This window comes from Misgurnus anguillicaudatus, chromosome 5, assembly GCF_027580225.2.
Source record: "Misgurnus anguillicaudatus chromosome 5, ASM2758022v2, whole genome shotgun sequence".
Lineage (NCBI taxonomy): Eukaryota > Metazoa > Chordata > Actinopteri > Cypriniformes > Cobitidae > Misgurnus > Misgurnus anguillicaudatus.
The window spans coordinates 2,873,044-2,887,871 of NC_073341.2; the positions used below are offsets into that span (position 1 = coordinate 2,873,044).

The 14,828-nt window shown below is 38.4% G+C and overlaps 2 protein-coding genes across 5 annotated transcripts in view; both read left to right on the forward strand.

Moving 5' to 3' along the window:
* mib2 (MIB E3 ubiquitin protein ligase 2) overlaps window positions 1-4,445 on the forward strand; it is a 75,979-nt gene extending 71,534 nt beyond the window's left edge. For all 4 annotated transcript variants that reach the window (XM_055167494.2, XM_073867420.1, XM_055167493.2 and 1 more), the window contains one exon: window positions 32-4,445. In XM_055167494.2, coding sequence (XP_055023469.2) covers window positions 32-273 — 242 coding nt within the window. In that variant the 3' untranslated portion in view covers window positions 274-4,445. The remainder of the gene's footprint in view (window positions 1-31) is intronic.
* A 3,084-nt stretch (window positions 4,446-7,529) lies between these two features.
* On the forward strand, window positions 7,530-14,338 carry LOC129413735 (cytosolic sulfotransferase 3). Its single transcript, XM_073867421.1, has 8 exons — window positions 7,530-7,755; window positions 10,095-10,233; window positions 10,794-10,922; window positions 11,216-11,322; window positions 13,152-13,278; window positions 13,452-13,549; window positions 13,625-13,799; window positions 13,875-14,338. Exons 1-8 carry the CDS (start codon window positions 7,732-7,734, stop codon window positions 13,985-13,987), a joined length of 912 nt encoding a protein of 303 aa, XP_073723522.1. The 5' UTR covers window positions 7,530-7,731; the 3' UTR covers window positions 13,988-14,338.
* The last annotated feature ends 490 nt before the right edge of the window (window positions 14,339-14,828 follow it).

The following is a 14,828-nucleotide window of genomic DNA, read 5'->3' on the forward strand; positions in this document are numbered from 1 at the left end:
AAGGTTTTGAAATGTTTTCATCTGCTCTCAGATCAAACCGAGGTGGAGTGCAGTCCCAGCTCAGAGAACTCCGAGCATCATAACCTGTTGGAACAGCTGCAGTCGCGCTACAGGCAGATGGAGGAGCGAATAACCTGCCCAATCTGCATCGATAACCAAATTAAGCTCGTGTTTCAATGCGGCCACGCGTCCTGCATGGACTGCAGCGCCGCCCTCAAGACCTGCCCCATCTGCAGACAGGCCATCCGCGAAAGGATCCAGCTATATGTCTGACATACGGCTGACACGGCTGTTTTTTCTCGTAGAAGTTCTTCAAACGGGATGAAGGAGGTCGCCTATCTGTGCTTTATAGTCTGTCGAGCATCATCATTTAGAGACAGTGCTGGACTGTGCCGCCCACTCGTACCGGACCGAAGGATTTGAGCGGACCGAGATGCCGAGCCAAAGACCACGTTTGGTTTTGCTTAAGAATATGTGCTTGTCTGTGTGTATCATGGACTGTTGTTTAACTGAAGAACGTTTGGACATGGCTCTGGATTTGTCCAATGTTTCTTTGCTCATCTGGGTAGCGTGATCAAATCTTTACCAGTGTTCTGAGCAGAATTGAAATGATCACCGGATATACTCCACACTGCAAAGCTTAGATTATCGCAAACAAAATACACGGCATGTGCGCTTTAATCGTACAGTAAGCTGTGACATTAGCCCTACACTAAAACAAGCTTAGTTGATTAGCTTATTCGCACGAAACCTGAACATACAGAGCAAGTCCGGTTACATTTCACCCTGAAAACAAAAGGAAAAAGGAATGTAAATTTTTTGTTGCAATGTTGCAAATAAAATTTATTTGTCAACCCAAATTCTAGTTACTATAAGTAAGAATAATTGACGACGGGCCGTTGAATTATAAGAAAATATGCAGTTACGATGCGGGTGTGCATTATTTTTGCGGAGTGAATTATTCGGCTTATAACACGGTTACCAAAAATATTGCTCTGGTGCCTATTTTTAAGACATTTTAAAGGTTAGGTGTGCGGTTATTGAAAAATAATCAACACCCATGGAACATTGCTAAACCAATCAGAATAAAGCATTCAACAGTCCCGTGGTATAAATCTCATTATGGTACACATGTGGAAAAAGATCCACATCAAGTATTTATTAGTTGTTATACTGCCTTTCATTTACGCTAATTTGAAGCGAAGTCACATTGCAATGAAATCATAACGGTCCTAAAACATGCAAAGTATAATTCAATATTATGAACGTAGTCTTATATAAAATATTAGTAATAATTCAACATTTTTATTTAAAAATATAATGAAAATAATTGTTCTCATTTTTGTCTTTTGATTTTAGTTTTAACTTCAGCTTCACTAAACTTGGGCTGCATCGTTTGCAGAATAAAAGTTTTTGTTTATATCATATGTGTGTGTATTGTGTGTAGTGGTTCTGTATATATGGATAAACACACATGCATGTATAAATTTAAGACAAAATGTTTATATATTAAGAATTCATATGTGTGTGTATATATAATATAAATGATATATAAATATAAAAATCTGTATACACATGTAAATATTTCTTAAATATATACATGCATGTGTGTGTGTTTATATATACATAATTATTATACACAGTACACACACACACACACACATATGATGTAAACAAAAACTTGTATTCTGCAAACAATTAGGTGTGATTAGTTGTTATGCAGCCCTACTGAACAAATGAAAGCCACAGTAAAGTACAGCAGGCAGACATTAAAGTACAGTCATTGATAATCTCCACCCTGTTTTTTGTCGTTAGGAACCTAAAAAGGTTTTGTTTGTCAGAGGGTGATGTTGTACAGCTGACTGTACCATACGCCTGTACCGTATCATTCGCCGATCTACAACTTACAGAAGCTTTCCAGAAGCGAGAGATATACATAAAGTAATGCATGCTGGTCAGCATATTATCTATGTCATATATTATGTCATGGAAGCCATTCGTAGACTTATAAGTACAGGCGCTCTGACTGTAATTTCTACTCGCGTGTGATGATGGCTGTGTGTTTGTGCGAGGGTCTGACAGAGGGCTTTCGAGACCCTCAATATTAATCTAGTAGATTCGTTCATATGCAAGTTGCTCACGTAACGGCAAGAGGCCTCCAAACGCGTCCCCATTTCTTCTGTAAACTTTACACAAATTTGTGTAAACTTTACAATTGCATCTATTGGCATTGCATGAAATGACATGATATGATATACAGGATTTGTTAACCTCATACAGCATCACTTGGATGTGACCATTTTAAGGACACTCTGATTTAAAAAATGAACAGCGAATATGAACTCTTCAAGGTTGTGAGGGATTGAAAAACATTGATTTACGATTAAAAGTATATGTTATCATCAGGAGATAAATTAGCAGGTGATGACTCCCTGTTTTTATTTTCCTGTAGTTTTTTAAATCAGACCGCCAGAGGCCTTTGTGCTTGTATTTCATGAGTGTTAATGGAATAGTTTGCAAAAATGAATCTTTTGTCATGTTTATGTTATTCCCTTTTTTGCGTGTGTGCCCAGACAGTATTTTTCGATCCTTATGTAGTTCTTTTAATGCTCCATACAGGATCAAAGTTACTAAAAAGTTTAGTTAGTAGGTGGGTTGATAGGTAGGTATGAGTCGCTTAAGTTTTGGATTTAAGAAAAATAGATTCACTGATAATGGTCTTCTCTACTAAAAACTAGGCCTTATTCGTGTTCAAAACACTATACATGAGCTTCAGCAGAAGAAATTATCAATCATTTCAGTCTGATGTGTTCCTTACGTAAAGCTAACGTATGACATCATAACACAAGTCAGTTTTAAAGCAGTTGTTTGAATGGAAAGTGCTCTGTAAGTATTCTTCAAAACTTTCTTGAATACTTCATAGACGTTTAAAAATGGTATTACTGTAGTTATTATGAATGATGAAATTTTTATTTTTGAAAGAACTATTCCATTAAGGTTCGCTGCTTTTCACCAGTTATTGCAATGTAAAAATTGCAGCGTAAAGGCATCGTAGTGTACGTTCTCGAGTATATCATCTATCATTGTCAATTAAAATATTTGATATGTTCACATATCCAACCTGAATTTGGCCTGTAAGTACTTTTACATAAGTGCATCCCCTTAGTGTAGTCTTGTCGTCCATTAAGTGTATTTGTTTCCGAAGGGCTTACTGTATGCATTTACGAAATGTATTATATTGTAATTCATCGTCCCATGACGGGCTGTTTTTGCAGTTCCAACTTTTGGGATAGCCAATACGAAAATGTATATTTGGATGTCAGAAGTTGTATCTTTCTGTACGCCAACCGCTGGAGTTTGTGAGAAATGCCACGGCGGAATTAGTGCCAAAATTTGTTAACATGTATCATGTCCGTTTGTGATATTTAGATTTTATTTAATTGGTCAGTTCTTGTTACAGGGGTGCGTTAGTTACATTAACTCTGAAGTCATTTTTGTTTTATAATTTGTCAAGATTTCTTGAGGTTTTTTCAGTTGAAAGGACAATTGTTGAACAGTCAAGACACTTTGCGTTTTAGACTAGAAGGACGGCGTGTTGATGATTCTTTAATAAGCTTACAATATAAAGTACAGCATCTGTCTGTAAGTCATCTGTTTACAGAACTCAATTCCACTGAAAATGACTATTACAACTACAAATTGTATTGTCAGTGTCATTTGATTTTTTCTGTTTATGTTATTATATAGAAAGTATATTTAAGTTTGTATTATGATTTAAATCATTTTATAATGTACATTTATGGTGCACTTTGCTTTTTGTGCATTCAGATATATTGACACTGAATTTCTCCAATAAAGAAGCCAAATTATACAGATAACTCCTAATTTTTTTAGAATCCAGAGATATTCGTTATGTTTCAGAAAAATCTCATTATTTTTGTTTTGTTTTTGTTTGATCTAGAATTTACAGAGCCCCTAAGGTGACATTGGAGTAAAAAAAATCAAAAGTTTTTTACTAGAATTTTTTAAGTTTAGTTTTGCGTGCTCACGTGACACACGAAACTAAACTTTAATTTAATTTTTGCTCCATAAGAATTCTCTTGGGAGGATCAAATAATTTGGACAAATACAATAATAGTGTGTGTGCTGTATGTAATTAAAACGAGCAAATTATACACAAGTTATCTGCAGGTAAGGACAGACACGTGGGATTGGAGAACAGATATTGTATTGTATGCTGGGTTTTAAATTCATGAACGTGTATGTCAAAAGATTATTTAAGCAAAAAATGTTACAGAATGTTGTTTGATTTCTACAGTATGTGAAGTTCTGATGTTGGCCTTACTGTCCACCTCTATATTTATTTTGTTGTTGTTTTATTTTCACTTTTCTTTTTACTCTGTAAAAATATTTTGCAGTAAATATTGAACTGTTTTATAAGCATATATTTATGGTTTTGTTTTTGGGGGGGATGTATAGGGATCTAAGAATCTCACCAGGTATAAAACGGACAACTTATTTTCAACACATTTATACAAACTGATATGAGTTTCTGGCTACAATGTGTTTCTGAGAAATGCAAGAATATAAACAAAAATAATGAACACTCTACAGATTGTCTTTAAGTAGGCCATATAACTAAACACGTATCTACTTAAATTAAAATTCTTTCATCATTTAAATAATATAAGCCCATTTTACTTTTACGATAGCTATGTGTGCTTTTTTGACTTTCACTATTTTTAATCTGTTTACTTTTGCTAAATGGATCTAAAGTTTCAGCTAAAGAAATGATAAATACTTTGTGGGGCATGTGGTGAGGGAATTTCAATTTTTAAGTAAACTCTTTGGAAATGTGAACAGCAGGGACAAACAAAAACTTTTATTCCATACAGGAAAATTAGACCCAGTTCACAAATGACAGATAAAGGGACAACAGGCAGGTCCCATATGAGAAGAGATCCTTGAGGCAACAGCAAATAACTGTTTGAAGGTCAAACCGATCGGGAAGCAGTAGAGTCAAGACAGGCAGCCAGAGTTAGACTCACAATGATGATGGAGGGACTAACGAAAGATCTGAGAGACACGCAGACAAAGCTCAGGCAGCCAGGTACCTAAAGAAATCTTATCCTGGTTGCGTAAAAATAAGTAATAACATGATAGATTGGAGTGGAAACTCACACCCCTCACAAAAATTAACCATTTTATCAGTATGCCCAAAATTATGTCTACAGAATACGGTTTCACTGTGAAAATTGCAGTTTCCAGTTAAATAGTAATCATTTACTACTGAATTATTTTCCACAGTAAGCATTTTAATCACATTTTTTTAATAAAATCTTGCTTATAACTAATAAATCATTAAATGGTCTAGCGCCTCAGTACAGCTAATATCAGACTACGATCCACTGGCTTGTTTTCTGGTTACTATGATTACCGCATCTTTAAGCTTCAAAAGGACCAAAAAGAACTGCATCTTCCTGCTACAGTGCCATTTAATGGCACAAAAGTATAATTTGTAATCTAATCTCTATCCCAATTTATCCTTGTGTGGGGTTATGGGGAGTGCTGGTGTGATTGTTCCGCTCTGTTAATTTTGGGTGACACAAGTATAACTTGGAATGATGTTTTTTTATTGTAACGGGATGTCAGATATGACCATTCAAAAAGTTTCACACAGTTTCACTCACCCAATGTCTTTGTATTTACTTATCAAAATACAGGCTGATGGTCGACCTGCTGGGCATTGCTGCCTGACGCACTTCCACCGGTGCCTTTGTGCAGTTGTGCTCCACCTCTTTAGGGCATAAAACGGGTCATCAGCTGGGGACCACCAGTCATGGATGTTTCGCTCCTTTAACCCCAGTACATCTCCTGGTGGCGGAGCGATGGCAGGGATCACTCCCTGCCACCCCCTGTTGATGCTCTAGGTGTTACTTGGCCCCCAACTCCTATGCTTCCTCCTTAGCCACAGCCAAAAGCTGCCCCTCTCAGCATCCTCTGCCAGTCTACTAATGGCTTTTCTACACCCTGCTCCTGTACATCCCATTTCGCGGACCAAGCGAACCGTTGAGGACCCAACGAAGCCCCTGCATCCCACTTCGACAGGACACGTAGTGGCTTTCCACCAAGCCTCTCTGCAGTCTTCTACCAGGTCTGCATACTTGGCACGTTTCCGCTCATTGGCAGCCTCCATTCCCTCCTCCCATGGGACGGTGAGCTCCACCAACAAGATGGTCTTAGTTGGCTATGACCACAGGATGAGGTCTGGCCGGAGCAGTTTCTGCAATCTCTCTGGGGAATTGAAGCGGCCAACCCTCATGTTCCACTCCCTGCCAGATAAGAGAACTCCAGATGTTACTCTCTGGTGAGGTTGGTTGATTCTTTCTCCGGCCCTTGCGAACTGGATGGGTCTACTCGTTGGCACGGAAGGTCTCCTATTAGCCTCCTGTCTGCATGACTCTGCCACCTCTGCTTATTTGTTCAACACAGGATTGTGTCACCACCTGTAGCGGCCTTGAAACAATGCTGTCTTGCAGCCCGACAGGATGTGTTGGAGGCTTGCATTGCTGGTGCTGCAAAGGGGACAAAGTTCCTCGGTGCCGAACCACTGGTGGAGGTTTCTGGGACAAGGTAAGGTGTCATAGGTGGATCTAATCAGGAAACTGAGCCTGGCTTGGGGGATCTTCCACAGGTCAGACCATGACAAATGCCTATCCGTGACACCATCCCATGACATCCAACGTGCCTGCCGACTCTGAGACACTGCCTTGATGTTAAGACGCTCCTGCACGGTTCTTGTCACTTCTGCCATCACCATGGCTCTCCGCTCTTTCTTGGAGGCCTTTGACCAGAAGAGGGGGGTCTCGCTCCTTCCAAGGCCTGCTCGTCCCTCCTGGACTCTGCCGACTACTTCACAATGTTTCAGCCTGCTAATTGCCATGTCAAATTCTTCCTGGGCTTTCCACACATAATAGCTTTCTCAGTGGATGATAAGGTCTTCAAGATCTCCAGTGAATCTAAATCTTTATTGCCAGAACTATGAGTGGTGAACGGAGATTTAGAAAAGTGAAATACCTTAGTCAAGTGTTAGTCAGTTAGCAGAAATTGTCAAATGTTTTGACATATTATGGAAGTACAGTAACTGAAGGACTACATTCTAAAAGAATGTTGGGTTGATTTTAACCTATGCTCAACAGAACACCCAGTTGGGTTAAAAATGACCTAGTGCTGGGTTGTTGTTCCCCAACTCATTAGGTTGTACCCCTTCCATCTGGAAAAGATATCTGTTGATTGTAAACTCTGATTTTTATGCACTCTTACGATGCATGGCTGAATTTCTGACCCTATGGACAGCTGCCAAGGGTTGAAACATTCTCTTCATTTGGAATGCATGTAAAAACTTTTTTAGAGATGCTTTTGAAACTTTTCTATTTCTATTGGAAGGGCTGTTTAAACATGCACAACATGTTCTTTGAAGTGGAGTGCAAAGTACACAGATAGAGAGCGAGAGAGAGAGAGAGAGAGAGAGAGAGAGAGAGAGGAGGACAAATTAAAGTTCATTAACTATGAACTTGAGTACAGATAGCAATGACAACTAAACAGAATGACTGTAGCTCTTAGCTTGTAGGAGTGACTGTTTTTGGTGTAAAGTGCGAGGTATATTTCCATTTGAAAAATAAAAGTGCTGTAAAAACATTCGACAAAAGGAGACAAAGGGTAATAGGAACCATGGAAATACCTGACGTGGCCTCAGTAAGTAATATATCACGTCTAACTCTTTTAGCAATACTCAAATATTTAAAGCTATACAGTATATACAGTATAAGTTGAAGGTGTGAAAAGTTTGTTATAAAATTATAAATGAAAATGTATAAATAACATGACTTTAAAAGAACATTTGCAACTGCATTTTAATGAACCCTCAGGAGTACAGGCATTATACATATGCAGTATAATGAAATAGAGGTAAAGGCACAAAACAAAACACTGGCAATGGTCAGTGCAGGCAGATTAGAACTAATGGTGGAACAGACCAGATCAAAAACAGAAAATCCATCAGAGTAACAGGGAAAATGCTCAGTAATGTCAGTCGGGGCAAAATGAGACTTCGCACAGAGTGCAGGAAAACAGCGTTCTCAAGTAGGGATGCTAACTAGCTACAGATAGACCAGAAATCCATTCGGGTGGTGCATTATGGGGAAATGGAATCCAGCATATCAATATTCAGGTTGGTGAACTCATTCATAACAGAGTCTGCAAACCCAAGGCGAGCAACTTCTAGCACGAGGAGGCGGCCAACGCCTGGGTCTGCCATGATGTTGGGGCGCTGGTCCGTTGGAAAAACGTTGTTACAAGTCCTTCAGGAGAGATGGGTGAAAATGTCATCAGAGTTGACCCAAGAACGTTCCTCTGGGCCGTAACCCTCTCGATCAACCAGATATTGGATTCCAGGAAGGCATGTACCAGGTGTATAATTGGGTGCGGGAAAGCGATGGCGATCCGCCTGCAATCTTTGTCTTCTTATAGCCCTTAAAAGATGTATGTGAGCCTAATACCCTTCTGTGTAGCCACGAATTAACAGCTGGATGCTCAGTGGTACTGGCAGACTAGGGAAAGAGTGGAGGTTGGAAGCCCAGAACACGTTGAAAAGGAGTGAGACACGTGGCAGACTTGATGAGGAAGTTCTGTGTTTTCTGCCTTGGGTATGCAAATCCAGTCACTTAGATTCTGATTCAGAAACATTGTAGGAACTTCATGATTTCTTGATTGAGACGTTCAGTCTGCCCATTGGACTAAGAATGATAGCCAGAGAAGAGACTAATGTTTTGTGTATTGAGTTGAGAAAATAAAGCAGACCATACCCAAGAGGTGAATTGGGGTCCACGGTGTAATACAAAGTCGTCGGGGAGTCCATAGAACAAGAACACATGTTGCAGAAACAGTTCAGCAGTCTTATGGGCTGAGGGTAACTTGAACTGAGGTATTAGTCTACAGCATTCTATGAAATTATATGACATTCAGAATAGTTGTGTTACCTTGTGATGGGGGTAGGTTTGTGATAATGTCTATGGCAATATGGGACCATGGTCGTTGTGGTACAGGAAAGGGGTGGAGCAGGCCTGCTGGTAGTTGTTTCTGGGCCTTATTCTCCATGCAAGTTAGGAAACAATTGATTAAGTTATGGTTAAGTTAATGGGAATTCTGGGCATAAACATATGTATTCAGCAGAAGTAGAATTTTGTGAAAAGGGCCTGTGCTATTTTGGTCATGATATCCCATTGCACAGGGGCTCCAATAAAGGTGGGTGGTATAATGGGTTTAGTTATCATCATATGGTAAGGGTTTAAAAATAATGGTTCAGTTTCTTGGTGTAGTTGAGATATTCAAGATCATGTTGATATGTTAGAACTGTGAAGTAGTGTTGTGCACCCTTAAGCCAGTGATGCCACTCCTCTGGTACTGACTTCATTGCCAGGAGTTTGTGGTTTCCCACATCGTAATTGCAAGTTAGCTTACGAGAAAAGAAAGCACAGGGGTGCAACTTGGGAGGTTTGCCGCGGCGTTGAGAGAGAATAGCCCCAATGCCTGTGTTAGATATTTCGACTTTAACAACGAATGGGAGATTGGGATCTAGGTGGCATAAAATAGTTGCTGATGGGAATCTGGATTTAAGAACATTGAACGCCTGCACTGCAGCGGTGGACCAGGTTAACCAGGTAGATCTTACCTTGAACATTGTGGTTAAGGTAAGATGAGCTGAAGTTTTGAATGAAGCGAAATTGGCAAATCCCAGCAACTATTTTGGGCCATTTGACTCCACTGACCTTGACCCCCTCAGGACTGATGATGTATCCTCAGGAATGATATAGCTGTCTGGTGAAATTCACACTTCTCTGCATTGGTGTAGAGCTATTTCTCTATCACTATTCTCTAGGACTGAACGTATGTGAATGTTTCTCTAAGAACTTGAAATAGGCTATGATGTTCTCACTGTAAATGATTACCCACCGGGTATCTAGGCATTGGACACTACAGTATATACAGTACAACACCAACATGAAACAAATGTTCTTTACTTTTTAATAATATAGGTTCAAATACAGAGTCGGCCTGAGATGTTTGATTTTGAGGGTGTTTCTATGACCAACCTCTTCACTGACAACTGGGAAAATGTGAAGAACTTTCAGGCAAGACCGGATGACATACTGATCGCCACTTACCCTAAAGCAGGTGTGTGTGTGTACCAAATAAACTGCTATACTGTAGGTAAAATATATCTGGTCTGCATATGATCTGAATACTTACTGTAAGACTTAATGTTTCACAGTTACTGTAATAAGTTACCCCGAACACTATCTAAAAGGACTTTGTATTTTTTTCCCATACTGACCTTTAAAACATTTCTATCTAAATCTAGTGCAATCGTATACATTATACAATGTTTTCTGAGATTATCTAGTGCAGTTTAATGTTTAAATGTTTTGAGTTTAATCTGTAAGTAACTGCTAATGCAGAGTGAGTATGTAGCCACTAAACCACCAGCACAATAACAGGTAAATGTACCAAGAGTGCTAAAAACACAAAAACTGACACTGCCAGTTTCATCTTAAGAGCACACACCTATACTACTTCACATTTTAAACCTATAAACTATTGACTATAGATTTTGTAATCCTGATCCAGAATTATTAAGAACTGTTGTCATAAACATAGTGAAATCCATAAAGTCTCTGTCTTTTTTGCAGCAGTTGTGAGCGTTCTCAAACCTCTTCTCTCTATTGTTTGCCTAGGCACCACCTGGGTTTCTTATATACTGGACCTTTTGTATTTTGGTTGTGCTGATTTAGAGCGCCAGACTTCCCAGCCTATCTATATGAGAGTGCCATTCTTGGAGTCATGCTTTCAAAACCTTCCATCAGGTCAGAGACTTACAATTCAACTGAGATGTATTTCTTCCTAACACTTTCAGACTGAATTGGAATAAGCTATATAAAAAAATTGGCATACAGATAGAGGAAGAAAATTAAGAAATCTACTGTGCTTTAGGTTTAAAGAATCTCTCAAAATGAAAAGAACAAAACGAGCTATAAATGATATACTGTAGATGGTCTCTTTTTGTCAGATGCTCTTCTAACAGTCTGGATTATAAAACTGCTATATCCCTCATTCCCTCATGTCTTCCATTCAACGTTCACCTGATTTTAATTCTCTATTGCAAGGGCTGAAATGGCTGATAATCTAAAAACTTCTCCTCGCCTCATTAAAACTCATTTACCTGTTCAACTTGTGCCCAAGTCCTTTTGGGAACAGAACTCAAGGGTACAGTATTATACATACCACAACCACAGTATATGTATGCCACAGTGAATACATACTGTATATATACATACTGTCATGAATTGTGTGGATGAACCCAAGTGCAGGATAGCGGTTGAACAAAAAATACTTGTATTATCAAAAATAAAGGGGAAACCAAAACCAGTCAAAAAACATAGAACCAGTAGGGAGAAAGAGGGCAATAGGACAGACGAGAGGGCAGAGTCTGGAGACGAGACAGAAGAGCCCTGCTGAAAAAAACAATAAAACCATTACAGAAATTTCTAATGGTTTCCATTAAAATACCAATAGGAACCATTAGCTTCTACCATTAAAACCACTGCACTGTAGTGTGTTTTGGGCCATATTCCATTAGAACCAATAAAATTTCCAATAAAACCAATACATTTCTGTGATGGTGTCTATTAATGCAATAAGCCCCAAGAAGCGTCGTGCCTAACAACGCCCCTTAGCTGTTATAAAATGCACTGTAACCCCACTGCTTTGCAGGGTTTATTGCTTTTATAAACGGTTACTTCATATGCATAACGTTAGCAGGATTTCATCAAATAAACCAAAAAAAATAAGTTGTAATTATATTAGTACAAATATGACTCTTCCGCCAAACAAAGTAGTTCCTCAGATTCAAGTGTGGCTGAAACAGAGCGCAGTTCACAAACAACACAGACGCAACAAAGATACAATGAAAATATGATTTAAGACTGTGGTGTTTATTTTATAAATCAACATTCATCTAAAAAATACATTAACATTTATATCGTGCAACTGTTGAAGTGATGATATGCGTGGAAGCATGCTTAACTTTAACTCTTTCCCTACCAGCGTTTGTTTTTTTTTAAGTTGCCACCCAGCTTTAGTGTAATGCCTTACAGAAATATGATCTTTAAATAAACATAAAATATCAAATGAAAGAACAGACGCTCCGCTTTGTTCTCTTATTACTTCTCAAATTTTCAGAGATAATTCAATTTTTGTGAAGAACTTTTGTAAGAGATGATTCAGAGCCATGAACAGTACTACATGGTGTTTTCAGTGTTGAGTGAATGCGTCAGTGTTTAAGTTGGGTAAGATCACCTCCCAATGGATAGTAGCGGACCTATGAATTTAATGTAGAAACTACTCAGAGAACGTTTTCTCTTTATTAATGAGATGACTCAAGAATATTTATCTGGATATCACCATTAATTGTGCAATTGTAGAAAATTTAAAATATGATTAAAGACATAAATCAGTACGCAGCAACAGTGGCGCAGTGATACTTATGTAATGCGGTCTGAACCGTGGGTTTACCGGGGTATTTTATCACGGCTTAGAACGCGTTTCAACCAATCAGAATGAAGAACCAGAACGGGCTGTTTTATAATGTTTTTTTTAAGCAGGGAGCACATGGCCTATTATTTAAAACAAACAATGGCCTTGGGCTTCCAGTTAAAGCACGTGGGACTGCCATAATCCTGTCTTCTTGTCACAGTTTTCTGACTTATTGTAACAGGATCATGACATATACCATACCACATACTGTAGTCTCATATACAGTTAGACTCTTTATTAGCATGGCTGTATAGACATGATGTCACAGACAATTACATTAATTCTCCAGCTCTCTTCACTACACAGACAAGACAATACACAAGAAAATAGTTTCTATCTGTTTGAATTTATTTCTTTTTAAATGTGTTATTTGTTTACATTTAGTCTTCATCTTTGCAAATGCTTAGTGGCACTAGAAAGTGGCACAGGGTTTGTGAAATCACACAGAATGAAAATGTTTGTATCATGTCACAATTATAAATCTTAGTCATTTATTTTAGGTGGTGTACGTAGGCCGTAATGCAAAAGACAACGCTGTTTCCTACTTTCATTTTGATCGAATGAACATGGTACAGCCTGAACCGGGAGACTGGAACAACTTTTTACAGAGATTTATGGAAGGAAAGAGTAAGTTGCTGAAAATTATAATGAAATCTTATTTTATCAATCATAACATGGGTAGCCTACAATATACTGAAGTCCCAACATTCATTTGAGAATAATGCTATAATTGTAAACATAATTTAAATATGAAATTTGTTACGGATACATTTTGTTTACATCATTCATTTACCCGGCAGATGTGTTTGGTTCGTGGTTTGACCATGTCAGTGGATGGTGGGAAAAGAAACAGACCTATTCTAACTTACTCTACTTGTTCTATGAGGATATGGTTGAGGTATGATCCTTTCATATAGTAACATTTTTCAGACTCACTACAATGTGGATTGTAATTTGTGCATCTCTTTCTCAGGATACAGGACGTGAGGTGGAACGTTTGTGCTCCTTCCTGGGATTATCAACTTCGGCTGAGGAGAGAGAGAAAATAACAAAAGGAGTTCATTTTGATTCAATGAAACAAAACAAAGTGACCAACCATGCCACAATCCCTTTCATGGACTTTAAGGTTTCACCCTTCATGCGTAAAGGTTAGTAAACCTCATACTGTAACAGACACTTCGTCCATTTATCTGATTTGCTTCTCTTTGTTTGTGTTGTAAAAGGTAAAGTTGGAGACTGGAAGACTCTCTTCACTGTGGCAAAAGATGAAAAGTTTGATGAGGTCTACAAACAAAAGATGAAGAATTTCACTGTCAAGTTTCGGACAGAAATTTAAAGATTGTGTTGTGGACATTGTTTCACAATAGTCACGAAATAATTAATAGTGCACAAGCTCAATTCTCTGACAGGGACTGATCTGACAAGTACTTTTCTTTCAAAATATTCAGGATTTTTTCTTTAAATGTGAGGAGGAATAAACAGTAAGGAATAGGATATTTAAAATAATCAAGTTAAATTGTAAAAGCCTACAATCTGACTGCACATGGGTAACATGCTTTGATGTACTAGAAATAAAGTTGAAAAGCAATGAATATGAAGTGTGTCATACATGGAACTGAATACTTCTGTTTACTGTTTAAAGAGATAAAAGATACAAAAGTTCACAAAGACTGGTCAAAAGGCTTTGCAAAAAAGTTTTTATGCACGCATGCACGCACTCCGCTAATATTGTACTAACAGTTAGAAGCATAGGTGTCATTTACACTGGGGACGCTGGGGACATGTCTCCACCACTTTTTGAAATGGCTGATTTTGTCCCCACCACTTTTTGAAAGCATTTGGTAAAAATGTTCTGAAAAATCATTGTAATCATTGACTTAACGCGCTGCTGTTTTCTACAGTATGGTGCTTTGGCACTGTTCGGTTGAGCTGGTGTTGCAGGGACTGTTTCATGTGCAGTTGACATTGTTGAGGGTATTTCGTGTTGTTGAATGGCCTATGCTATGCCCATTTTTGATGCGCCGTTATTCAATGTTTTTCTCGTCCTGCTGTTATGTTTTTTTCATCTGATCTTTTGTCCCCACCACTTTTCAACACAAACTGACGCCCCTGGTTAGAAGAAATTTGAAGAAATTTACTTTCATGCCTCTTTGTCACATACAAAAAGGTATGAGCGG

Bases quoted from the DNA above. Each gene is read 5' to 3' on its own strand.
- LOC129413735 (XM_073867421.1), top strand. From the start codon at position 7,732: ATGGAAATACCTGACGTGGCCTCA. The intron at 10,234-10,793 runs GTGTGTGTGTGT...TTGTTTGCCTAG, and splicing joins CGCCACTTACCCTAAAGCAG to GCACCACCTGGGTTTCTTAT. The intron at 13,800-13,874 runs GTTAGTAAACCT...GTGTTGTAAAAG, and splicing joins TTCACCCTTCATGCGTAAAG to GTAAAGTTGGAGACTGGAAG.